The sequence below is a fragment of the Notolabrus celidotus genome, chromosome 13 (genome assembly GCF_009762535.1).
Source record: "Notolabrus celidotus isolate fNotCel1 chromosome 13, fNotCel1.pri, whole genome shotgun sequence".
NCBI lineage: Eukaryota > Metazoa > Chordata > Actinopteri > Labriformes > Labridae > Notolabrus > Notolabrus celidotus.
Window position 1 is genome coordinate 27,349,257 of NC_048284.1, and position 27,740 is coordinate 27,376,996.

Genomic DNA, 27,740 nt, shown 5'->3' on the forward strand with positions numbered 1-27,740 from the left:
AAAATAGTTATAGAAAGTATGTAATGGAAAAAAGGTTTTCTCATTTATTTCACAAATCAAAGCAAACAAGGAAAAATTATAAAAACAAAAAAGAAACACACACCGAAAATATATAGGCTATATATTACAACACGCAGTGGTCATTCATATTTTTAATCAGTGGGATTCCAGTTGAAGTAGAACATTATTGTAAGAAATCCTAATCAAATATTCTTAAAGTACTTGAATTCAAATTGGTTTATTTATCTATGGGAAATACCTCAAGCTTAAGATTTTTCTATTGTTTAATTTACAATGACTTGTTTTACATTGAAAGACCAGCTAGTGTAATCAATATTAATGTTTTGACTTGCAAAGACTTATGCCAAGTTATCTAAAAACAAAATTTTGAATTATTGCCATATGCAGGTGAAAAGAAAGTAAAACATTGGTTACAAATTAGAGCAGACTTGGCATGAATCCCCCAACAAATATATATATATATATACATACATATATATATATATATATATATATATATATATATATATATTTATATATACTGTATATATATATAATTTAATTTTAAATTTTTGGTAATTTTCCAAAGCTTCTTATCTGATTGTCCAGAACTTTTTGACCGGGATGGCCGAACTGAGGCTGTCAGATAGGCAGGGGTGGCCAGTGCACTTACAAATAAATAACATTTACCCTTTCTGACTTCTCAACCTACATTTTTTAAAGTATTAAACAGTTGTTATATTCCCTTTGACTAAAAAAAAAAACATGATAAAGTGGCATAAATCGTCTAAGCTTGATTCTTTAAGGACTTACAACAGATGTTTTTTCAAAGCCACATTTGAGGGCACTAATAAAGAAATTTACTGTCAGCCTTTAAACTCATCCCAAATTATAGATTCCAACAGTAACCCCACCTCTGACAAGGCAAACAGCCAATCATGGTTTAGGATTTGGGGGTGGCCCCTGGGGTGGCCAATTGGATTTCAAAGGGTGCCAGTGCCACCCTTAGCCACCCCTCTGGACACGCCACTGTATATAAGCCCAAAAATGACCATAGACACAGATATAATGTCTTTAATAATTGTTTATTTATCGCACTTTTTTGTTAGAGCATAGCGTATATTTTTCCTCATATCGGGCTTTGCCTGCAAACACGAAATACTGTTTACCATATTACTTGGTTTAATGCGTTCGTAAATGGGGCTTTTATTTTGACAGTATTCACCGGAAGCCATTAGTAAAGCAGTGCGCTTGATTCTAGGAGAGAGGGGGGACAGACGCGGGGAGGAGGACAGAGGAGGAGGACAGGAGGAGCCGGGAGGAGGGTGCTGCTGGTGGAGGGACATTCAGTCATTGTTACAACTCGAGGAGCGGCGGAGACCCCGGTGCTACACTTGAAAACGGGACAACATTCAGGTAACATTGCTTTAAATTTACCCGCTATAACATTTATCACCGGACTGAGTCTCTTTAAAAACCGTCTCCGGTACCGCCCGGCTCGTCTGCAGGAGAACGAAACACCGGGAAGGCTGCTGCCCCGGTTACCGTCATTTAACTATCATCTTTTGTCTCCGCTGGTTGACATTTCTGTCTGTTTTATTGAAGCTCTTCATTTAAAGGTGATGTTACAGACAGAGACGGACGTGCACGTTATGTTAGTGTAAGCACGCTCATGCATGAGGAGCAATTAATGTGTGGAGTGGTTTCTAGGAGGAGCCCGTTATTACTGACGCACAGGTAAATGTTAAAGGAAGCACTCACTCTGCAGCATACTCATCTACATGAAGCTGGATATCTTTGAGTACTGCAGGTGGATAAAGTGTTCTGCGTGTTAATGAATGGACATGTTGTTATGGGTGTGTACATTCACACAAATATCACATTAAAAAATACTGAATTATATGAAGACAATTGCTTTCACTGCCTCTGAACTCTAGTTATAAGATTAAAATAATGCTGTTTAAAGCAGAGATACCATAGCACAAATTTTATACTATTAAATTAAGTACAACAAATACAAATTGAATAGATGTTAGTGTCAGGATATGGTAATTATATTGATATTTAACGTAAACCAATGTTCTCTGTTATTTTCAGTCAGCAGGATGGACTTGTCACTAATTAATACTGTTAATGTAAATATTATAGCATCTGGGTCACCACGTATAGTGATCTAAAAACCACGTGTCAACCCTTTACAGTCAGCCTTTTTTGTGATTTTATTACAACATACTCTCCTTCTTTTTCTTCTTTTTTATTATAACATATTTATCTTTCTTTTGTTTGATTTTACTAAAAAAAAAAACCTGCTTTGAGTCAGTGCTTTAAAACCATACCACTGTGACTCCATCAAATGTATATTTAAAATGTTGTGCTCTTTTTTTTTAGATCACATCATCTCCATCGGCTGTAGTCATCCCTATTTCCAAAGCGTCGTCTCTGTGGTGAAAGGAGGGGTTTTAGTCGTTTGGTTTAGCAGCGTCTAAAGGACTACAGAGTCTCTCAGGTGATGGGGGTCCTGTGACACACTACCGATGCTGAGATGATGGATGCAGCCAGATTCAGCCATGGCTGTGCTGGATTACGCTGCAGGGCCCAAACCATCCCTCTGTGAGCTGAAGAGGAGAGGCTACACTCCTCAAACCCGGTCATTTCTCTTTCCTGGTGAAAGAGCTGAAAGCTAACAGGGATCAACCTCTCTTCCCCGAGTCTTTCCTCTCTCTCCTGCTGTACGGACCAATCATGGATCTCCTCTGGGTGCTGTCGGTGTCCATGCTGACGGTGTGTGTTGCCATTCCCATGGATGCAGCTGCAGGAAGCCACAGCCTGTTCACCTGCGAGCCTATCACCCTGCGCATGTGCCAGGGGCTGTCCTACAACTCCACCTTCATGCCCAACGTACTGAACCATTACGACCAGCAGACTGCCGCACTGGCTATGGAGGTACAGTACACCGCCGCCATGTGACAGACATGCACAGATTTCATTTTATAGGGCTCACTAATAATCAGAAATAAGAACATGAAGTAGATTTCATGATTTACTGAGTTAAAGGCTGGTTATCAACACTAATACTGTGGTTCTGCTTTAAGTGTTTCCTCTCTGTCATCAGGGTGAAAGCAGTGACACAGAAAGATAGTAATAAATCATTTACACCCATGTACTTATAAAAGATTTGTGAATCACCACAGTTGTTTAGTAAAAGTAAAGTACCTTAGATCAACAAGCATAAAAATGAGGATATAATTGTATCCTTATTTTCTCAAATTAATTTAAATTTATACACTACTGCTAAGATAACTAATGTGTAAATGTTTTATAAGAAATATAACTCAAAATAATAATTATTACAAAAGCTTCATTGATTCTACACTTTATAAACAATTTGAAATACAGATTTAGTGTGTTAGCTAAGTTTGGTTTATTTGACAAGAGTCCTGCACAACACAACTGTCAGGCAGTTAGCTTTATGGCTGTGTTTACGTCTGTTGTCTATAGGCAGGAAGATTTAAAGAGACATACATCACAATAAAACAATTAAAGATTACATAAATTAGCAAACTAACACATAAAAACAACATCCAGACAGACCTTTGGATTGAATCAGTGATCATATACTTGGTTTGCTTTGAGCCATGTTTGAATTTTTTTAGTGTTTTTAAATAACTGAAGCTTCTGCAGTCTCTGATGTGTGTGGAAATAAATCTCACTTATTTAAGTCTTACACTGAAAATGTGGATTGTCCAGAAGCAGTTTTCTTAAATCTAGCTGAACGGCCACCGCTCTCTGATGCTCCGCTCTTCCTCGCTTTGTTCCTGCAGAGTGGTTCATACTGTTTTGGTGGTTTGGTGGTGCATGATCATTGATTAACTCACATTGGACACAAGTCTGAAAACAAAGAGAACTGTTAAAGGGCAACAAATGGTACTTTTGAATGATGTTACAGTGGAGGTAGCTTCTTGGATCTTTTGGTTAAGGATTCTCAGCCTGAACAGCGTGTGTGTGTGTATGATGGTGTGACGGTGTGAGCGCAGTCACTCCTGCCTGGAACCAACCTGACGCAGAGTAAGATACGTGCAAAACATCGCTGAGTGCGTAAAGAGCTTAGCAACGCTGAAGGTAGTTAATGTCTGATATGTGTAAAATTTAAAAGCAAATTTAACTTTTTCCTGATCATAGTCATTTGTAAAATTGAAATGTGCAACATTTAAAGGAACATGATGTTACATTTAAGTTGTGTCAAGAAAAAGGCGGAAACTCTTCAGATCATTTCTATGTAGAGACATTTTTCAATCAGAATTTTGCTTAAAAGCTAAATAAATAACTATAAACTTCTCCACAAAATGTTATCCAGTCTTCTGAAATCCCGCTCTGGAGATTTTTACAGAAATATGATATTATATTTACTGTCTCTTCTCTTGTTTCCTGCATCTTTCCACTGATCATAATTATTCTACAGCTGAAACTGGTAACTAATATAATATGTGTGCATAGAAAAATAATGAAGTGAATTATTTCAACACTGGTCAGTTTAAGTGTGAAAATTAGAAAAAAAAATCTACAACTCATTTTGCAAGTTTCTTTTATATTTGCAGAATAAATGTGACTTCTTTAACTGTTTGTTAAAAATCAACATTTCAAAACGCTACATTTGGATGTAAGATCATTTTCAAATGTATTCTTTAGTATTAAATATTGATTTATTTTCAACCTCAAACTGATTCTAACTAAAATATATTTTATACAAATTGAAATGTCTGCTAAATATTAACCTGAGCGGACTAATTTCCCCATTTCTTTTCAATAACACACAAAAATGAGCAACAACCTATAGTAATTGTTTTACACCGGAACAAATGTCACTTATTTGTGACACATAGGTCTGGCACTCCACCTCAAGACCTTCCTGTTCAAAAAAGCAAACAACACATAATCTCTACTCCCTCCTCACCTCTGTCTTTGTTCTGTTTTATTTATTTTCTATTTTCATTTTTCTCCCTTTATGTAAAGCGTCTTTGAGTACCCAGAAAAGCACCATATAAGTCCTATCAGTTACTATTACATTATTACTTATTGTTATTTTTTTCAAGTTATATTTTTGATTAATATCAGATGAGACAGCTAAAGAGAGACCTAGCTTTACCTGCATTTGCTGACATGGGGTGCGCCCAAACCGCTAGGCCAATAGCCGCCCGCAAATGTATTATTTTGATAATAATATGATAAATATCTTTAAGAGAAGTGATTTGATATTTTGGGCACTAAAAAGGGCAAAAGTCAGCCCGCTTAATGTCCCTTTAAACTATTCGATCTGGTCAAATCTTCAGCGTGGATATTTTGGGCTAACACAAGTTGAAAGCTAAGCAGTCTTTCGGCCCTTGTATTTTTTGTGATCATTTCATATCAACATGTTCTTGTTAGGAGGTTATTGTTTCATAGGATTGGCAGTTCCCACTCTGACGTTGTGTCGTAGTAACAAAGATTTTAAGTTCTATAGATTTTTTTTGCAGAGATATTTTCCTCCTCCCGCCTTTCCTACGAATTTTCCTTAAGTCCTCTCACACTGTCCTTTGTCTGTTTAGACTAACATTATTGTGACTGAGCTAAAGTGAAACTGACACACATCTGAGGACAACGGACATGTCTGTAATGTCAGGTCTGGACCAAGGTTATTAGTGAAGTAAGGACATCAGTAGTCTGGATAGTTCTCACTGAGGCTAACCGTGTGTGTGCTGAGAGTTAGTGATATAAAGTGTACCCTGCTTTAATTCCTGTAGCTTGGGGGAAAGGGAGTATCTCCACCACATTAAGCAGAGATGAAGTTCTCCTCTCCTGGTCCCTGGGGGCCGTGAGCACAGTGCATTATTAAACGCCTCTGATTGAACTGGGCGTGTTGTCCTAAAATGGTTGCTGGCAGCACGTCTGGCTTGTTGACAGACGAAGCGATTTACCCCAACATGTAGGGACTCTTCACTTCATTTGTTGTACACCAGAGCCATTTTACATAACAGGCTTTTGAGCGGCTCGTCAACTCAGCCTGGTAGTTAGGAAACCAAACTGTTGGCTCTCTCAGTTTGGTTCAGCTGATGGATTAAGGATCGGATTCTCGTGTTTAGTCCGTGTTTTTATCGTTTTCTACCCTTCAGATTATCTATACGTTCAGCAGCCACAGCATCAGACTGTTGTGGCTGTGTTATCCTCTTTGAAACGTCCAGTTAGGCATTTAAACACAATCACGGAGCAGATGCATCACCTCGTTAACTTAATCCCATCCTTTATATAGGCTGATCCTCCGGGAAGCTCAATCTATCGAGTAATTACTGGCCAAACTGCACCAAAACATGAGATCAGACCCCCCTTCCTTCCCTCCTTCCCTCCTTCCTGCTGAGTGTAAGAGAATCTGTCCATCCATCTATATTTATCTCAGCATTATGTTCTCTTTGGCTCCACTGCCTCTATCACTTTTACCCTTCAACACCCACCAACCCCACCCAACCCCACCCTGCCCGGCCCGGCCCAGCCTCGCACAGTGATGATGTCAAAGTGAGGAGCCGCGCTGACCATCTGTGCCTGCTCCACTTCTGTACTCAGACTGAGAGAGAGAGGGAGTGGGAGTAATGGAGGGCGGGAGGAGCTGTGTGGCATGAAAATCCAGGGTTATGTAACCTCTGAACGTGCCCTGCCCGACTGAGGGAGCTCGCAGCATCACTTCACAACACAGCTGCACTCGTGTTTAGGAAAGATGCTCCGACACTGCAGCCATGTCTAGATTATTCCCTCACATGCTCCGGCTTTAGACCCGCTGTGAGGTTCTTATTTCAGATTCACACAGAGCGACGTTTATAGATTATTTTAAGAGAATAATTCAGATTTAAGGATGTGATTTTGTTGATAGTTTTCTCACTGCCAGCTCTGTGTTGTGTGAACAGGTTAGCTTTCTACCCCTGATCTTAGTGTGTGGGTTGAAGTGAACAGACAGAGGCACTTCTGGGTTAGACGGTGTTCACTTTGATTGGTCATGCATCCACAGTTAAGTCTCTTTTAGCCCCGCAGAACTGCTTGTTGGGTTTATAACACACATGGAAACCCAATAGGTTCCAAATAACACAGACAACGCCTCTGTTTGGCTCTTGTTGTCCTGATAACTCGCCCCAGATCCAGTTCATGGGAGAATTCAAAGCCTAAAAGATGTTGAGAGCAGCCAAATGAGAATTGACAGATGATTTTAAAGGGAATTAGGTTCTCTGAATAGGCATGATAATGATGATGAATGCCCTGCACCGTGGAGAAACGGGGACTTGGACGAGAACCAACGCCTGCCGTGTTTGCCGTTTTTGTCTAAACCCCCTGAAGTGGTGTCTTGCTGGATTTCTTTCTCTCCGTCTCGCTTCTGAAGGTCGCTTTAAGGTTTAAAGTTCTGGAGAAAGGGGGCGAAATAAGCCTTGGAATCACTTTAAACTTTAAGTTGCTTTAACTTATGAGCTGTATGAAAAATATTTGTGAAACTATGATGTAAAACAAACAGATAACCGCATTGAATCAAAGCTTTGCCGTGGTGACACGTGAATATTTGTGCTGTCTGGATTCAGAAAATAATGAAAATTCTTCATTGCTTAAACACAGAAGACACTTTACATCTGTGTAAAGAAACAAAAGAAGTAAGGCGATTTCTCAAAGCAGGATTCTGTGTTTGGGTGTTTATCCTCACTCAGACAGTCATCGCTGACCGCTGAATGACCTCGCAGCTGAAGTGGGGCAGCAGCCTCGGGGCTGGGAATCGGCTATTTCTGTGCCACAATGATACTGTGCCACATGAACGTAAGATAAGTGGGAGCGTGGCCGATTTGACCGGCATTACAGAAAGACAAAAAAGAGTGGTGAAAATCCTCTTCTTTAGTGATGGATCCTAACTCTACTGTAGCTGCAGTGGGATATCATCAGAGTGTATCAATGAGAGAGGTATGAATCATCCAGAACTAATACTGTAAGGTCCAGAGCTCACTGATGATACACGGTTAGATATCAGGACTCTTTCTTTAAATGTGGCTGTGTGCTTTATTGACGTCTCCTTTCAGATGTCTTCAGTGTTTAAGTTGAGGAATATTGTCAGTGAAGTTCACATCACAGTTTGTAATTTTGTTGCTCAACAAAGAAAAAGAAAGGCACCACAAACCAGACTATTGGCAAAAATTCACTCTATTCACACAGCCTGATGAAAATACTACATCTGTAAATCAAATGATAAGATTATGGTTTAAAAAATGTAAAAGAGGGGTGCCGATGTCCTAGCGGTCCATGCGCGCCCCATATGCAGAGGCTATAGTCATTGTCGCAGAGGTCGCCAGTGCAACTCACTGCCATGACCATTTGCTGCATGTCTTCCCCCGCTCTCTGCTCCCCAAGTTTCCTGTCACTCTCCAGCTGTCCTATCAAAAAAAGGGAAAAAAAATATACATTTTAAATGTAATAGAGAAAAAAAAATCTGCATGGAGCATGAAGCTAAACGTGACTCTCATGAAGACAGATGGGTCGAGTGAGTGTCTGAGACAACCCAGGATGTTAATGATCACAGATTGATCCCAGAGTTTGTTTACATGAAGCCAAAGACAAGCCAGCAAAGCAGACATCCAACATCTCATGTTTTGTTTCCCTGGTAGAATTCAGAGACCAGGTTCTTCTGTGCAGGCACAAGGTCAACCTCCAATGTTGTTAGTCTGGTTTGTTTTTTTTAGTTTCTCACAGCAGTGACACAAAGACTAATCAATGCGCTGTTCTCAATCTGCTCTCTCCCACTTCCACTCGTTTCCTTTCCTTTCAGGCCGTTAACTCGGCCTCCTGTCTCAGGTTTACAACGCTTTCAGATAAACTGTGTCATGTTACAGCTGCTGTGGAGGATAACCCAGATACTCCACCCAGGCTGTGTGAATAGGTTTGCAAAAGAGAGGTGTGTGTGTGTGTGTGTGTGTGTGTGTGTGTGTGTGTGTGTGTGTGTGTGTGTGTGTGTGTGTGTGTGTGTGAGAGTGTATGTGTGTGTGTGTGTGTGTGTGTGTGTGTGTGTGTGTGTGTGTGTGTGTGTGTGTTCTAGAAGATGCTGATAAAGCTCTCTGATGGCTGTAAGTGTGTTAAAACCTGCTGCAATGAACTAAAAAGTAAACCATGCCTATTATGTGAGCTAGTAAAGATGTATCTCAGCTAAGCAAACACACACACACACACACACGCACGCACGCACGCACGCACGCACGCACGCACGCACGCACGCACGCACGCACGCACGCACGCACACACACACACACACACACACACACACACACATACACAACATGGTCTGATAATTCTTACCCAGCGTGACCCAGACTATAAAAGAGCCTCTTGTTTTATTTAATGTCCAACAGCGTGTTTATTGGCAGTGGACTGAAAGAGGAGCACATCCAGAGAGCGAGTCGCTGGTCCACAACAACCTTCCTGTTGGGTGTGTGTGTGAGTGTTTGAGTGTGTGAGTGTGTGAGTGTGTGTACGCGGACATTACACATTGTCAAAGCCCAAGGTTTTCAAACATTTCTTGGCGGTGAATGACACGGCTGACTCGGTTGACCCATCCCTCCTCCCTCTCTCCCCCACTCTCTCACCCACTCTCTTACCCGCTCCCCTCCTCCCCCCCTCCTCACCTCTTTTGTCCTCTCCCTCCCCCCACACAGGGCTCACCAGTTGCCCAGGAAACGGTCCCAATTGTGCTGTTAACAAAAGAAGCAGAGCTTTTTTTTTGCCTCCCGGGAGGTGGTCCCCTCCGCCCCGCACCCTGACCTCCTCGAACCCTGCTCTCCTCCCTCTTCCTCCTCCTCCTCCTCCTCCTCCTCCAACTCCTCCCTGGTGATGCATCACTCGTCGCCATGGTGCTGAGCTTGAAAATTTGGAGAATTGGAGTGGCATCAGAGGAGAAAGGAGGAGAAAGGGGGGAGAAAATGCAGGAGAAAGAGGGGCTGGAGGAGGGAGAGGGGGGGGATAATGGGAAGAGAGGTGACTGGGAGGTATTTATAGAAGAGCAAATAACGCAGAGCAGTGAGCCACATTGGGCTTCTTTGTCAGCAATTCATCAGTCAGAGCATCAGAGCAGCTGACCGAGAGCCATAATTAAAAAGTAATCGCTGTAGCATTAGAGAAGTTCATACAGGCCCCCTCTGATGCTCCTCACTGGACCAGGCTGAATTAATATTTAAGAGAGGACGGTCTTCATCTGATTCAAAACAAGCTGGATAATCTCAGAAGTGCTGAGGGGTGAATCTGAGGTCACGGCTGACTTCTGTTTTATTCTCTAAAGGCTGAAGATTTGAAGACTAGAGGGGTTTTTTCAGCCAAATATATTCAGAAATATGCAGAATTAAATTTTAAATAAACGAACATCAGTCCACCTTTTCAAACCTCATACTTATATGATCTATTACCCTTAAAAAATATTTTTTTGTCTCTTTTTCAGTTTGAAATAGAAGCCAGAGTTGACCCTTTATTCAATTTAATTTGATTGGAATATATTTTATTAGGACAATGCACATTAATCAACATTTCAACAGTATGTAAATATGCTGGAATTAGCAGATTAAAATTGCATCTGTAGTCCTTCAGTTACCTACATAAAACAAAAAACAAGTTTTAAATTAAAGGATGTCAAAAGACAGTCAGCAGGACACTACACGATAATACTCTCAGAGCTCCGCTGATGTTTAGGAATGAATCAGAGATGTTAAACAGTTAAAGAATCCAACCTAATGAATGTTAGTATTTACAATAAACAAGCCTTGTTGCAGAAAAGAGAGGGTTTTTTTTTACAGACATTTGGACGTGTCGCAAGGTAAATAAGAACAGAAGAGATTATTAAAATGAATTCCATTTAGCTGATTCAGTTTAAAGGTCCTGCTTTAGGGCTTTATGGCTCCCTTCCTCTTGAATTACTGAGACACAGATCCATTAGCAACATTTGCTATTCTTCCAAGAATGAAGCCTGCTGTGAAATACAACTACAAATAAATTTAAGGTTAAAAATTTATTTTTTATTATTAATGATTATTATGACATGGACTTCAAAATGTAGTCAAGGTGTCGATCATACTCCGCATGAGCCACTAAAAATATCAGACATGACAGGAATGGAAATGTCATGTGCTGTTTTAATCTATTTTTTCTTTGAAAGTATAATACACCTTTTGAAATCAATCTAGACAACTTCTCGCCATGATGACATAATACTGAAAATAATCCACTGTGACAGGACCTGTCTGTGTGTTGATCAGGAGAATTATCTACAGGCAAATCAAGGGTCAGACCCGGGCCTTGTGGCTGGTATTCCCTCTGTTTCGTCTCGCCCATATCTCAGGTTATTTATTATGTAAGAGAATTAAAAGTGGAGTTATTCAGATCATATGAAACTGTATTGTTTTGTATTACAAATTGGATTTCAAGACATCCATACATAGAACTGTTCTACACAAGTTATTGCAAAGAGCTGCAAACCACAGCAGCCTACAGCCCACACACATATCTCCTGTTTTAAGTCGTTTGTTGGTCTTCATGAAGTCCCAGAATCCCCTGCTCCTCTGACTGACATGTTGTGAGTGTGAGTGCTCTTTTTCCTCATTGGCATATTATTCCTCATTTCAAGAGATAAAAAATCCCCTAACTAACTCCCATGAATGTGTAATGATGAGCAGCAGGAGAGGAGCTGAAATTACATTAGCATAGCACCCCCCTCATGCAGACCTGCACCGTCCAACAGGATCGTGTATTACACGCCTGATTTTCCTTACAAGGCCGGCTCTGGGCTGAAAAGCTCCATGACAAACCTCTGTCCATTCACGAGACCCAGGGCTCACCAGCTGTTTTCCAGTGTAGCCATTAACATGAAATCCCTGCAGAGAGCCGGGGCTGCACTGGGCCTAAGTGTGGTGGTGTGAGGTGCTGTTGGATAAACTGCAACCAGCCATATGTCCCATCCACCACGAGCTCAGCCCTTCTCACTGCGGCTCACATGATGGGTTGACTGTAATAAAACGGCTGAGTGGAGATACTGAAGAGGTGGAGGAGGGGTACGAACAGGAGGAGAAAGGTGGAGGATAGAGGAGCGTAAAAATAGGGAAATAGGAAGCATGAATAAAAGGATGAGGGATGAATACGAAGAGAGGCGGAGGTTTCCCCAAGTAGATCATGACTGCGTGTAACCTATAAATGTATTGAAGCGTCCCCTCAGCCTCTCAGTGTGTGGTACAGTAAAGTGTAGAACATTGTGTTCTATGGAGCATATCAGAGGCCTCCGGGAACCACGACGGAGAGGGAGGGCGAGGATGCTAGCTCACTTTAGCTGCATTAGCTCATGTCTTTGTGGTTAACCAACAGTGACAGGGCACCACTGATGAAATAATAGATGTCACAGGACTGCACGCTGGCACTCAGAGCAGGGAGTCACACGCAGGATCAGCAGCACAGTAGCACCTAGTTCCCAGGACTGACAGGAGGGTGTCACATTCAGGATTTAGTTTCCCCCAAAGACTGATAAAGAACAAACTCATGTTTCCTTCCTCTCTGAGTCTCTGACCTTGTTCAGGCTGTGATGAAATACTTCATTTGAACAGGACTCGACGGGTTTGTGAGTTTTGTTTTCTCTAGTATTAAATCAATCAGATCCTTTAATGCTCTCATAATTGCTGTGAACTCTCAGCATCCTGCTGACAACAGCTGTGTCAATCACAGTCCACCGTGCTGTGTGGGAGCTGCTCTTTGAAGTCCGGCTCTCTGTGTGGCTTCAGGTGTTCTCTGACTCACTGCTCACACTAAGCTCAACGTTTTTATTGTTTGTTTTTCAGTTTGCCTGTCTTTAACTTTCATTACTGTTCAGCTCAACTTGTTTTTCTAATCATTTTTAAACCGTCAAACTTTCTGTTAAGAGTGAAGAAGATACGTTTAGATATACTTTATATACAGGGAAATGATTGTTCTGAATGAATGTTCTATCAGTTCACAACAAAGGACAGAGATAAAATAGTATTAAAGGAAAAAAATAAAATATAGTATATGAACACTACGTATGTACACTTCTTACTTATGAGTAGAGAAGTTATTGCACAAAGAAAATTGCATCAGGTTGCTAAAAGAACACACAGCATGTACCATAATGATGTGGTGAAGTGAATGCTGCAGAGTGAAGATTGTACAAGAAAATATAGTAGTTACAAAGGAATTAATAAAGTGATGCATCGATACAATATATAGAGTAGAGTATACAGCTATAATGAATACGTATACATTTAAAGGAGACAAGAAAATGACCAGAAAAAACTTGAGCATCTGAATTCCTTGCAACAAAAATGATAAATTTCTAGCTTCCAAATTGACGATAGGCTGATTATTTATTTGCTCACTGATCTTAAACTGCATATTTTGGGGTTTCAGACTGTTAATCTAACAGATAGGAACGTCATTGAATGTCTCAACTCAGATTTTGGATATTTCTTCTAACATTTTACTTATTTTTTTCTTCTTTTCTTTAAGTATTAAAAAGAATCCTAAATAAGGAAAATGATTGTTTCTTGCAGCATTTTAAGTTAGCATGAGAGGTGAATTGGTAAATGATATGATAAGCTCAAGCATAAAATTTTTGACTCTTGGTTGAATTTGACAGTCCTCAATGTGAGGACTTCAGGACTTAAAGGTTTGTCTGTCTGTACTGTTTGAAGACGTTCAACAGTAAAGAGTGACTCATCTCATACACTTTCAGTAATAGCTCCATTTAAGGACAGATCACCGTCTAAGCACTTGTGTTTATGCTCCAAAGATCACTCCCTAATATCCCTCTACGATTGCTTGTGTTATGCTGTCACAGTACATCGATGCTCAGTGAAACGTGATGCCTCCATTCGTACACAGATTACTCCATCCACCGCTCGATTGATCTCAGTTATGACTGGTGTGTGAGCACCCTTATTAGATCTCTTGATTTCAGAGTGCATATGATTCGCACGTCATCAGTTTCATATGTGAACATTAACCTTTGTCATCACACAATCATCCCTGATCAGTCAGAGCATGATCACGCTCAAAGCTTTTTGTCCCCATTGTCCAATGAATAAGACGATGACAGAAGATGTGGGATGTGGCTCCTTTTAGCTATAAAGACATCGAACATGCTGTCAGAAAAAGGATAAATACGGATGCTGTAGACATGTGGTGGATGCTGTTAATGATTGGAAGCAGTTAAAGTGGCTCACAGCTGAGAAGATCAGGGGAAATCCTGTATATGTGGTTCTCTGGAGGGACTTCTGATCCAGAAAAAGTCCCAAAGACAGCCTGAGGAGTCTGATATCTTAAGACTTCTTGACATGTGGCTTGGATCTGTTGTGTTTTTTTGCTTCATCTGACCCCCAAAAATAAATCAGACCCAGTGGTCCATATAGCCTGAGCATCATATGCTTTATATCACCCGCTCTGTGATAGCTGTCCTAAGCCCCGCCTCTTTTTGGTGTCAGAGAAGCAGCTTGTGAAGGATATTTGTTATTTATGCTGAAGGTGCAGAGCAAACTCTTACACTCAGTGACTCGTCCGCTTTCATTTCCTCCCCCCTCAGAGACAAACTGCCCCCTGCTTGTCCTCCCCCCTCCCCTCCCCCTCTCTGTCCCTGTCTGTCATACAGACCTCTGTCTTTAAATTTCAGGAGGAGGCGGGTGGCATGTGTCTGACTTAGCAGGGTGTGGCTTGAGGCCTTTCTGTAGCACACACTAGCACAGAGGTGTATGCAAATGCATGCTGTAGAAACATGTAACCATGGGCTCCTGGACTCAGAGATATGTGTTTCACACACACACACACACACACACACACACACACACACACACACACACACACACACACACACACACACACACACACACACACACACACACACACACACACTCTCTCTCTCTCTCTCTTCCTCTCTCTCACTCTTGTCCCTGCAAATAATTAGCATATTAACAACATGCCCCACAGACGCTTCCTGCACTCACAACGCCTCCTGGCTCGGTTTATAAGAGTGAAAGCATTATTGTGCTGTATGTGGGTGTTAATAATATACTCCTGTGGTTCTTTGGCTGATGCGTTTATGTGAGTGTGTTTGCATGTTGCTGCAGTGTGTCAGTCAGTCACAGCATGGTCTTGCCTGCAACACAAAGAGGAATGGGGGTTGTCCTGCTTGTGGCGGTCCTGTCTGGAGGTTGGAGTGAAGAAGGAGCGAGGAGCCGGCGGAAGGGGGGAGTTTCAAATCATGGGGGGGAGAGGGGATTATTGGGAAAGAGGCCAGAGTTGTTTTTATGGACTCATCTCCAGAAACGGTCAGAGACATGCTCCACTGATCTCATTGTGCCCCTCTTGGGCCCTCGTAGTCCTCCGTTACAAACTGACAGTCACAAACAAACGTGTTATTATCCTGCCTTCTCTGTCTAAATCCACTTAAATGTCTCTCTGTGTGTCTCCACCTGCAGCCCTTCCATCCCATGGTGAACCTGCAGTGCTCTCCTGAGCTCAGGACGTTCTTGTGTGCGCTCTATGTCCCGGTGTGTACAGAGTACGGCCGGATGACTCTGCCCTGCCGCCGCCTGTGTCTGCAGGCCAAGAGCGACTGCTACAAACTAATGGACATGTTTGGTGTCAGCTGGCCGCAGGAGATGGACTGCAACAGGTTGGGACAACAGCAATAACTCTTCCTCTCATGGATTCAGTTGACCTCCTGCTGCACCAATGAACAGAGCCCCTCTTTAGTGAGAGCAGTGGAGGGCAGCAGCAAGACTGATGCATTTAAAAACTGGTTGATAAAGAAGAGAAAAATACCCTCAGGATTTACATAAAAGTTGTTTTCAGCTTAAAAACAGTGCAGTGATGAAGTTACTTTGAAAATCAAACCTTAAATGATCATGAGGATAGATTATGAGTCAAGTCTCTGCAGGTCTGATTTGTTCTTTAATCCTGTTACGTGTTACCAGCAGCTGCCTGCGAGGTAGAAACATGAATTCATCAGTCTTAATTATTTTTCAGGAATGCTCTTGTAGCCGGTTGGCAGTGATGTAACTTGTTCTTAAAGTCTTGACAGCTGAAATAACCCTGAGCTCCTCTTCTCTCTCTCCCAGGTTCCCAGACTGTGACGAGCCCTACCCCCGTCGCGTAGATCTGCAGCCGGTCTCAGACACCACTGACTCCCCTGCCTCTGTGCAGCGAGACTACGGCTTCTGGTGTCCAAGAGAGCTCAAGATCGACCCTGAGCTGGGGTACTCCTTCATGGGGGTCAAAGACTGCTCACCTCCCTGTCCTAACATGTACTTCACGAGGGAGGAGCTGATGTTTGCCCGATACTTCATCGGGGTGGTGTCCATCGTCTGTCTGTCGGCCACCCTCTTCACCTTCCTAACTTTCCTCATCGACGTATCACGCTTCCGCTATCCTGAGCGTCCGATCATATTCTACGCTGTGTGCTACATGATGGTGTCTCTGGTGTTCTTCCTCGGTTTCCTGTTGGAGGACAGAGTTTCATGTAATGCAGCAAGTCCTGGAAAGTTTAGAGCTTCAACTGTGACACAAGGCTCGCACAACAAGGTCCGACACTCTTTACTGGACACGAACCTTTACATTTATACTGTTTTCTTTTAACTGTCTGTATTTGTATTGATCCACCATCTCTGCCTCCACTCTCTGTCTCAGGCCTGCACCCTCCTCTTCATGGTGCTGTATTTCTTCACGCTGGCTGGCAGTGTCTGGTGGGTCATCCTGACCATCACCTGGTTCCTGGCTGCTGTTCCCAAGTGGGGCAGCGAGGCTATAGAGAAGAAGGCCCTCCTGTTCCACGCTTGTGCCTGGGGTATCCCTGGAGTCCTGACGGTCACCCTTCTGGCCATGAACAAGATCGAGGGGGACAGCATGAGCGGGGTCTGCTTTGTGGGGCTGTACAACATCACCGCCCTGCGATGGTTCCTGCTGGCTCCACTGGGACTCGATGTTGTGGTGAGATAGACTACTGTGCACTTGAGATGCTACATGAGCATGCAATATTTCTTTGTATTGAGGCCTCAAAACTTTGAGTTTAACTTTCATAAGAGCATTTTTGAAATTTGATTCATTATTATTTGCTTTTTTTGTGATAGAGGTTGTAGTTTCTTAAAATCAGTCAAGAGTATCTAGTATCAGAGTGCTAACAGATACAACTTAGACATTTTTTACCATCTGAGCTGTTGTGCAAGACAGTAACCCTGATCCCTCATCCCTCTTTTCCTAGGTCGGTGTGGCGCTGCTCCTGGCCGGCATCGCAGCACTGAACAGGGTCCGCATGGAGATCCCTCTGGAAAAGGAGAACCAGGAGAAGCTGGTGAAGTTCATGATCCGTATCGCTGTGTTCTCTGTGCTCTACCTGGTCCCTTTGATCACTGTCCTGGGCTGTTACCTTTATGAGAACAGCTACAGAGCCATCTGGGAGACCACCTGGGTCCAGGAGAAGTGTAGAGATTACCACATCCCCTGTCCTTACCAGGTAAACACACCTCACTGAACAGTGCTAAAAGAGCTGCACAGTGTTGAACAAATATATACTATTATGTGATTTGGTTCCTCTGCCTGAAAAGATTTCAGATTAAGACCCAAACAGACAGGTTTTAAGTTCTAAATTAAGGCAATTTTTGGTTTTGCTGTTACATGTTTGCAGTAGCTTAGATTGGCTGCTTCTCTGTCTGCTGTCAATCAATCAATCAATCAATCAATCAATCAATCAATCAATCAATCAATCAATCAATCAATCAATCAATCAATCAATCAATCAATCAATCAGTGAAGCTTTATTTATAAAAGCAATTCAAAGAGCTTTACAGTGATTGAATACAAGAAAAAAAACTGAAATAAAATATTGAAAAACATCCAACCCTGACTGAATCACGGGGGCTGGAGTCTATCCCAGTTGACATTGGGCAGAAGGCAGCGTACACCCTGGACAGGTCGCCAACCTATCACAGGGCAAACATGGAAAGAAAGACAACCATTCACACACACACTCACACCTACGGGTAATTTAGAGTGAGCAATTAATCTGGAGAGCATGTTTTTGGACTGTGCAGCCGGAGTACCCGGAGAGAACCCATGCATGCCAGGAACCTTCTTGCTGTGAGGCAGCAGAGCTACACTCTGCACCACCGTGCAGCCCTTGACAAAACATACTACATATTAAAAAACACAAGATGGATTTTGAAGCAGAGATTAATGCACACCAACAACAATAAAATATGTTATTAAAAATAAATGAAAGCATCAAAATAACAATAAGAATTGAAAAAGTTCAAATAAATACATGAAAAAGAGTAAGGATAAAAGTTAAAGATAAAATAAATGCACTAAAACTGAGTAGAAAAATAAAAAACAAATAGATACAAATAAATAAGATGTGTTGTTTTAAACTGTGTGGATGTAGAATAAAGTTAAATTCTCTGCTTTTTAAAATGTGGCATCATTTTTCACCCAATTTTTTAACTAAGCACAGCTTTTAGATCTCATGATATGACATGATGTCATCTTTTCACTCATCACACCTGTCCGCTGGATGTTCATGTGTGTGTAATCATCAGAAACAACACAACATTAACCTGCATGTAGACAGCTGGAGATTCTTATTGCAGCTTCAAACATCTCTGCGTTTATTCAGTTTACGTCCACAAACATTAAATGTACAACAGCATTTTTTGTGAGGAAGCTTGAGGAGGAGAAAACATCTGTGAACGTACAGATAACTACCAGATGTGTTTACACACAGAGACATCAGAGAGCAGCACACCGAGATCATGAGAGTTCAGACCAGATACCGTTCACTGAAACACAACATGCATGCTCTCACTCACACAGTGGTCATTAATGAGACAATCAAGCGCGGGTGTTTCCAGCAGCTCTGCAGCAGCCTGCAGCAGCACACAGTGTGAGTCTCATCTATGGAGCCGTTAATAATTCAGATTACTCTCAAGTGTTCTCTGTTCCTCCGAGCCAGGTATCACCTCCTGTGTGAGCGTTCCTTTGTGTATCCACTCCTACCTTGTGTGCTAGAAGAATAGCTTGATTGTGAACAGGGGGGCTGTAGATGTGCAGTGTTGCAGAGTGTTGCACCCTATTTGTGTGTTGTCCATGCTCCTGAACACCAACAAACTTCAGTTAATAACGTCTTCTGGATTTCTAACTTTGGCTAACTGCTCTTGTTCACACTTTAACACCATCTACACTCCATGTATGTGTAGAAATGACCTGCATCAGTCAGTAACTGGAAGCAGAAATCACTGAAACACCTCTGTTTTGATGATGCTCTGCAGGAAGAGAAGCAATGAGAAGTGAAAGCGCTGAATTAAGACCACAGTTGTGCTCTTAATCTGTCCCGTAAACACTGCATTGTGTAAGAGAGCAGTGTATTAATCCTGTGTGTGTATTCCTGTGTGTGTTTGTGTGTGTTTCTGCTGCAGAGTGTGGGTCAGTGGGGTCAAGCTGCACAGCATCAGAGTTACAGCAGATCTACAACTGCAAACAAGCTTCATGTGCTGCACAGCTGAGCACTCTGCTGCTATCATACACCGAGTAAAATCACACAGAGTCCATCTCACCCCCATCACCAAGGACACACACACACACACACACACACAAACACACACACACACACACACACACACACACACACACACACACACACACACACACACACACACACACACACACACACAGAGTACACACAGACACAGAGTACATACACACACAGAGTACACACACTTAGTCAAAGCTATGTGTTGATGCTCAGTATTGACTTAAAGTGCCGTACTATATTTATCTTAAGAGCTTTCCCTCAGGCTCAGACTCTGCTGAGCAGCTTCTGAGAGATGCTCGACCCTTCATCTCCACAGCACAGAAAGACACACACACACACACACACACACACACACACACACACACACACACACACACACACACACACACACACACACACACACACACACACACAGAGAAGGACTAAATCCACATGAGAGCACTCAAAAGAACAAGCGATGTCCAATGTTTACAGTCTTAAAGCTAGTTGTAGGCTACTACAGCTATTCTGAGTTCATCAGTGGAGCTTGAAGCTGCTGTGAGCGAGCAGCAGAACTTCTGACACACAGCCAGCAGCCAGCATGTTGGCTGAAGTCATCTCATCTCTCATCTCTCCGCTGTAACGAGTGTATCTGCGGATTGCTGAGCCTCCGGGTCTGTCCGGCCCACTCATAATGAGGCCATCATGACTGCATCTGTGTGTGACTACGTGAGTGCACGAGTATGTATGTGTGTGTGTGTGCGTGTGTGTGTGTAGAGGAAGAGAGGAAGAGAGCAGGATAGTATTTCCGTGGTTCAGTGAGTGCCAGCTGTAACGCTGTTGCTACGACAGAGAGCAGCGGTGCAGTGACTCTGCACAGAGTCCTGCTGCTCTGTTGTCTCCTAAACATCTGCAGGATGAAATGACCTCACTCTGACTCACGGGGGAGAAGCAGCTCAGTGGAGATGTGGGGTTTTTTTGTGTCCAGTTAATGACTGGAATTGTATTTTTATCCTCGCTGACATAAAGCAGATGAAAAGCGAATACAACAATCAGCTGCTGAGTCGGATCCTGTTGACCGTGTGTCGGCTGCTGTGCTGTTGACACCTAGAGCAAAGCTGTCAGTGATGATGTAGACACACACACACACACACACACACACACACACACACAACTTTAATTAGTCTGTTGAATGCTGCTGTTGACATAATGACAGAGCAGTTTTTCCTCAGTGTTGTCTTCCTTCTCTGATATTTAAAAGCGTATCAAGTGTTTCTGTGCTCGTCTCAATGAGGGAAAAGATGAAACAGTTTTTTACTTTGCATCATTGTGATCCACCCTCCTCCCTGAGCAAGCTTCCTGCCTTGTAGATACTCAGGATCGAAGGGATGTGGGTGTATCAGCCACAAAGCTTCAGTACTTCATCTATTTCCTCTCCTCCTGCAGAATCAAATCAAACACACACACAACTCTTTACATCCCAGTGACCATGTTCTGTGTGTTTCCTTCAGGTGGAGCGTACCAGCCGTCCAGACCTGGTGGTGTTCCTGTTGAAGTACCTAATGATGCTGATCGTGGGGATCCCCTCTGTGTTCTGGGTGGGCAGCAAGAAGACGTGCTTCGAGTGGGCCAGTTTCTTCCACGGCAAGAGACGCAAAGAGTATGTCCTCCACACACACTGACGCTGTTCATGTCTTAATGTCTGTGGAGCTGCACTCTCTGATGACATGACACATCTTCTTAATGTGATATTTTTAGCCTCTGATGCTAAGTATTTAATTAGTAAAGTATCAAACAGTTTGTCATGATTACTTAGACTCAGCTCCGACTGTTGTGAAGGACAAAACAACCGTAACATAAACATTTAATCTTCGGAACACTTACTGATGGTGAGAGATAAAATGTGACACTTTTGACAGAAGTTAAAGATTTTGCAAGATTTTTTCTCTACGCTCATCCCCCTCCCATCCAAACTCAGAGCATTAACCCCCTCTCCCACCGCCTGCTCCACACACTCCTCCATCCTCTTCTACCACTGCCACCACCCCGCCGCCTTCCCTCTCTCCCTCCCCACCCTCCTACGACTCTCCCTGCCCTCTCTGCCTCCCCCCAACTCCTCTCTCTCCTGCTCCTCCGCTCCGTGCTCCTCCCTCCCCCGCTGCAGCAGGATGGTCAACGAGAGCCGACAGGTGCTGCAGGAGCCTGACTTCGCCCAGCTGCTGCTCAGGGACCCCAACACCCCCATCGTGAGGAAGTCACGCGGCACGTCCACCCAGGGGACCTCCACCCATGCCTCATCTACACACCTGGCCATGTTGGATGAGCCGCCCAGTGCCAGCACCAGCCGCGCAGGGTCTGTCCGCAGTGCACGCTCCAAGATGAGCAGCTACCATGGCAGCCTGAAGCGTTCCCGAGACGGCAGGTGGGTCTTTCTCTGTGCACTCTTTGCTCTCCAGGACTCTACAGGAAGTCCACCTCCTCACATCCATGTTCTTCTTTTCGTCATCAGGTACACAGCCTCCAGTTTCCGAGCCTTAGACGACCGGCTGCCCTACGGGAGCATGCCTCGCCTCAATGACCAATCACAGTCCAGACACTGCAGCACCAACCGCCTGGACAGCCTATCACGGCACGGCTCCACCCAGCGGCTGGAGAGCCAGTCGCGGCACAGCAGTGTCAGAGACCTCAGTATCACCACCCAAGCCATTCTGGGCGGCCACGGGAACGGGATTCACCGGGTTCTGGAGGAGGACGGAGCTACGGCCTGAACACAAACTGTAATCACAGAGTGATCTTCTCTTTCAGGAGACTTCTGAGGATGAAGGGAAAGAATGTGTGAGGAGCCCGAGGAGGATGGACAGAGTTAAGAGTAGCAAACACTGTGTGTGGATCATCCACTTATGTTGACTTTGGGAGCATCAAAGTGCTCTGGTGTGCTGACCAAGAGACAAGAACCAGGCTCAAGCAGCCAAATGAAGAGGACGGAGTTTGGACGGACGCCTTTCAAAGTCCTCTCAGCTTCAACCTGAGCTGGTCCCAAAAACTGAAGCTCAAGAGACTTTGGCCTGGTTCACTGGATTGAGAGGACCTACATCAAGAAGAAAATGTGACCAATGCTGACAGACTGCACTGAACTGTTTGCTTGTGCTGTGTTTGTTTGTATAAAAGACTCTGAACAGGATCTGAACCACGGATGTCAGACTTTACAATCCTTCATTCCAGTCTGAACCTCTCAGCACTGTGGAGAGAGGAGGCAGGGTCTTTTTTTATCAGTCACACCTCCATTATTTTCAAAATGTCTTAGGTACTTTTACTCAACCAGCATCAAACCCTTTATTTATAAAAACATTTCAACTCCAAATGTCAGACTTAAGATCAGAGGTCACATGAGGTGTAAGACTGAACACTAGCCTTGTCTTTTTAAAGCTGTTTGTTAATACTGATGGACTTCACTGCGTCAGTGTGCTAATGTACATCATTAGAGGAGGAAATTAGAGGAATGTGGTGAGCTAGAATGAAAGGGCTGAAATACTAGAACAACAGCTGAATCCAAACTCCTGCCTTATGACTGTGTTCAGATGGAAAGTTCAGAGTATTAACAGACACTGTGATTTCACTTCAAGGCAACGAAAAGACACGAGTGTGAGGAAACACGTGATATAAAACACGTAAGGGGTTATGAACACACACATACAGGGGGTGGCTGTGGCGCAGTGGTAGAGAAGGCCGTCTCTCAATTAGAAAGTGGAGGGATTGATCCCGGGTCCCACTGTCCACATGCCGAAGTGACCTTTGTCATGACTTTTAACCCCAAACTGCCCCAAGTGGCTCTGTCAGGGGTGTGTGGATGACATGAGTTACATCTGATGGTGCTTTACACAGCAGCCTCTGCCATCAGTGTGTGAGTGGTGTGAATAAGTGAATGTGACATGTTTACTACCAGTCAAAAGTTTGGATACACCTTCTCATTCAATGTTTTCATTTATTTTAATTATTTTCTACATTGTAGATTAATACTGAAGACATCAAAACTATGAAATAATCTGGTTTTGCCATAATCTGGATTACAACAGTAGTCAAATAGGGCTATCCATTGTGTGCTAACCCTACCTCTGAACAACACAACTGATGGTCTCAAACACATTAAGAACACATTAAAAATGAACTCTTGACAAGGCTCACGTGTTCATTCCAAAAAAGAGACCACTTCATGAAGCAGACTGAGAGAATACCAAGAGTGTTCAAAGCTGTCATGAAGGAAAAAGGGGGCTACTTTACAGAATCTAAAATATAAAACATATTCTGCTTTGTTTAACACTTTTTGTTCATTAAATAATTCCATATATGTTCTTTCATAGTTTTGATCTACAGTGTTGAAAATAATTAACATAAATACAAACCCTTGAATGAGAAGGTGTCTCCAAACTTTTGACTGGTAGTGTATATGAAAGCGCTTTGAGTGGTCAGACTAGAGAGAGCGCTTTATAAACAGTCATATCACTATTTTACACACACACACAGACACACACACAGCTAATGAACAGTCAGTGTGCTGGCTGTTTTGGAGAGTAGTCAAACAGCAGGGCTGAATTTGCATGCGAGGTGACAGTTGCTTCTCTCTGTCTGAACACACGTGATCAGTTTCATAGAAAGCAGCACACTTACATTAGTGGGAGTAGTTTGTCCTGTTTAAAATGTGTCCTTATTTGTATAGCGTATGTAAAATGTTAGCGCAGCGTTCCCTCTAGTGCAGAATGAACTTGTGTATAGATGTAAAGTTTGAACTTCTTTGTCGATTTGTAATAAAGTTTTTTAAGTAAAATAAAAACACACACTGGTTTGTATTTGTAACAGCCCTCCGCTTTATTGAAATACATCGGAGTCAGGTTAATATAATGAGTTCTCCACATAAGTGTGGCAGCCAGTTCCATACATAATTTTTTTTGTTTTGACCTTACACCTTAAATATTTTTTTGTGCAAAAAAGAATCTACATCACCTGTAGTGGGTTATCCTCAGTAAAACGCCCAAACCGTTCAAAAAGGAGCAATAAAACAACAAACCGAAAAACAAAATGATTACATCTATAACATGCAAAACTGTACAAATTATTACAAAGCAATCCTAGAAAAAAAACCAAAGTGTAATATGATATGAAAGAGCAAAATAATATAGAAGGTACTGTAGATAAGACCTCACTGAAATGCAAAGGCGTTTGAATGTTTGAGATTTTCCTCCTCTTTAATGTTTCCACTGTGGCACCTCAGCCTTCCAAGCACAGGTCACCTTTCACCCCAGAATCATTTCATCTTTTTACATCTTCTGTTCCCGCAACCTCTTCTTCTTCTACTGTCCCCACCTGGCTCTCATCTACTGTACACTACAGCCTGATTCCCCTCTGTCCCTCACTCACTCCAGCCATCCATCCGTCAAACAAAAACACGTACAACCGTCTAAAGGAAAATAAATCATTGGTTCTGACATTTCCTGAGTTTCTCTTCCCCTGTCCTAAAACCGGGGGGTCTGGGATCAGCTTTTCTGTACAATATTGGCCAATAATAAAACACCTGGCTAAGACAGTCCCTCTCCCCACCACCTAATACATTCTACAGATAAACTCCAGCAGGAACGAAGGAGACTCACGAGCTTAAAAGATCCTCAGAGGTGTTTGGAATAAAACCATTGAGCTTCACTGTGGCTCTCCAGCCCTCTCCCTCTCTCTTTATATAAAATGGAATACTAAAAAATACTTGGAATGGGCCGCTCAACGTCGCTTTGCTATATTTCATCAGGGAAATCTGCAGGAATGACTACCAACAATATTCTTGTTTCCCTTCAAACAAAAAGGAGACTTCTGACTTGGGACGCCGTTCTGTACTCGACGCCTTCATCCTACAGAGGAGACGCCTTAAAGACCTGCACCAGAGTACAGCATGTGTGTACGTCTTACACGTAATACCATAGTATAGTTAGTGTTTCACATCAGAACAGATTACAGCTTTGTGCATATTGTTCCCTTACAGTTTTACCTCGTTCTGCCCCGTCACCGACTCCTATCCTTAAATGCTTTTAGATCTGTGTGTAAACTGAGCTAAATGAACAGAGGTAACTGGTTTTTGGCTTTGAATGTCCCGCTCTGCAGCCATGAGCTGCCACACAGTAAGATTAACATGCAGCCAAACAAGAAACCTGCCTGGAAGGGGGATTAGACATCCAGTCCTGTTCATGTGGAAGAAAAATAATGGATCACACTGAGGTCGTTTTAAATGCAGTTCATCAAGATAAGAATACCAAGTGCTGACTTTCTGGCAGCTTTTAAGTGTTTACATTCTCATCATAGTGTTTTTTTTAATCAAGAGCTTTTACAAATATCACTTTGTATTGATTAGAAGGACCAAACCTCCTTCAGAGTTTACAGAAGTCTGTCAGAAAGAAAAAACTACGTCCCTACGTCTCCCTCTTCTTCTCCGTTTTTTTGGTTAAATCGAGCGCAGTGGAAGGACTTCTCTTTCCGTTCAGGTAACCACAGCCAATTCAGGAACACACAGGTTAAATGTGGATTAAATGATCAGAGCCGCTTCGCCTCTCACGGTCTCAGGAGGAGCAAAAGGCATCTGCTGAAAAAACACCTCCTCATCGTGCGTGTGGATAAATGTGTGACGTGTTCACTCTACAGTTTGGGCAGTAGTGTCGATCCATACATGAGGTCTCTTCACTCCAAAGCAAACAGAGTGGGAGGAAAAAATAAAAGCAAAACCACTCAATGTGTCATACATCAAATATAAAACAAACAAATCTAAAACCGATCAGTAAAAAAAAGGAAACTGAAAAGTGGTTTAAAATGGCTTTTGTGTGAATACAACTCCAAATCACTCTGAAAACAAACACAAAGGAAAAGTCAAGTCAGAGGATCCTTTTCTTCCCCATGTCTTATCATATATTACTCTCTACTTTGAACGTATGTACAGTGATGGGAACCTGTGAGTCCGTCGGTTTGGTTGTACAGCAAAGTGGGACGTTACACTATACTGGATGACACGTGATGATGTCACTCACACTGGACCAATGAGGGAGAGAGTAGCTGTGGTGATGATGTCGCTGTCTATAGCCGTTCGCTGACGGTCAAAATAAAACATGTTATGAAGTCTCTGCACTTTGCATCACGAGCAAAAGAAAAAGATAAACTCCTCTTTCTCTCACTTTTCTTTTTTTTCATTTTCTGATTTTGCAGCACCCGAAGAGAAACGACTGAAGGAGGAGAGGAGGGGTTGAAACCCCCCCTGTCTGATTTAGGCCATGAAGCGAGCCTCCCTTTCCTCGTCTAAGAATGATAAATAAATTAAAATATCGTCCCCCTAAAACCCAAAGGGTCCTATGTACAAGTACAAATCATCTCTCTCTAATCATCCTCTGTTTTTCTTGCATGGTGAGGTGTCGGAGTCTCTGAATGAATCTTGACGGGGGGGTCGTGGACAGAGTCGTGTCAGTGAAGCCTGATGTTTCTGCTGAAGAACCGGGAGCTTTTTATTCCTATATCAGATGCCCTCACTGAAAACTCATGCATACACACGCTGGCAGGCACATACAGTCTCACTCAAACACACATTCACACACACTCGCACCCTCGAACATTAGCCCCCCACACGTACACTACCACTAAATCTGGACAACATTCCCCTCAGGTTCCCTCGATGAGGAGACAGGCTGTGTTTGTAGTGTTCCTGCCTCGTCTTGTAGGAGGATGAGACAAAGTGAGGTTGTAAAATGATACACATGTTCATCAGGAGGTGCAGTTCTCTGGGCAGTGAGGGGGGGGGTGGGGGGTAAGGGCGTTCAGAGGGCGTGTAAGAGGCTGCGGTGGGGGAGGAAGGGAAGGGTTTGTGGAGTCCTGTGCTGTCGGGAGGTGGTTGGATGGGCGGGGTTGGTACGGGTGAGAGGCCGGCGGAGGCTCATGTGTCCCAGCCCATTCGGTCTGTGCTCTCCAGGGACAGGGACTTGGTCTTGTGTGGGGAGGCCGGGCTGGGAGGGCTGCTGAAGGTGGAGCTGTTGGAGGCTGTGGAGTGCCGGGGAGAGTCCGAGTCCTGAAGGAGGAGAGGAGGAGGAGATAATTAGATGATGTAAGGAGCAGCTGAAGGCGTGTGTGAGAGTGATGTGAT

At 43.1% G+C, this 27,740-nt stretch overlaps 2 protein-coding genes across 6 annotated transcripts in view; one reads left to right on the forward strand and one right to left on the reverse strand.

Moving 5' to 3' along the window:
• The first annotated feature begins 1,279 nt into the window (after window positions 1-1,279).
• On the forward strand, window positions 1,280-24,425 carry fzd3a (frizzled class receptor 3a). 2 transcript variants are annotated; one of them, XM_034698942.1, is made up of 9 exons: window positions 1,280-1,416; window positions 2,389-2,943; window positions 15,501-15,697; window positions 16,143-16,605; window positions 16,711-17,010; window positions 17,282-17,533; window positions 21,097-21,245; window positions 21,750-22,007; window positions 22,095-24,425. In XM_034698942.1, exons 2-9 carry the CDS (start codon window positions 2,743-2,745, stop codon window positions 22,351-22,353), a joined length of 2,079 nt encoding a protein of 692 aa, XP_034554833.1. In that variant the 5' UTR covers window positions 1,280-1,416; window positions 2,389-2,742; the 3' UTR covers window positions 22,354-24,425. The 2 variants fall into 2 exon arrangements, with proteins under 2 accessions (XP_034554833.1, XP_034554834.1); XM_034698943.1 differs by having other exon boundaries at window positions 1,293-1,416; window positions 21,753-22,007; window positions 22,095-22,353.
• The window catches only part of cdc42bpab (CDC42 binding protein kinase alpha (DMPK-like) b), a 90,287-nt gene continuing 86,970 nt past the window's right edge, over window positions 24,424-27,740 (reverse strand). For 2 of the 4 annotated variants that reach the window (XM_034698939.1, XM_034698940.1), the window contains one exon: window positions 24,799-27,665. In XM_034698939.1, coding sequence (XP_034554830.1) covers window positions 27,534-27,665 — 132 coding nt within the window. In that variant the 3' untranslated portion in view covers window positions 24,799-27,533. Of the gene's footprint in view, window positions 27,666-27,740 lie in introns of all 4 variants that reach the window. The other 2 variants (XM_034698938.1, XM_034698941.1) reach the window with 2 other exon arrangements.

Excerpts from the sequence above, each read along its gene's own strand:
- fzd3a (XM_034698942.1), top strand. The coding sequence starts at position 2,743 with ATGGATCTCCTCTGGGTGCTGTCGGTGTCCATGCTGACGGTGTGTGTT. Across the intron at positions 16,606-16,710 it reads CACAAGGCTCGCACAACAAG|GCCTGCACCCTCCTCTTCAT; the intron begins GTCCGACACTCT and ends TCTCTGTCTCAG. Across the intron at positions 17,011-17,281 it reads CACTGGGACTCGATGTTGTG|GTCGGTGTGGCGCTGCTCCT; the intron begins GTGAGATAGACT and ends CTCTTTTCCTAG.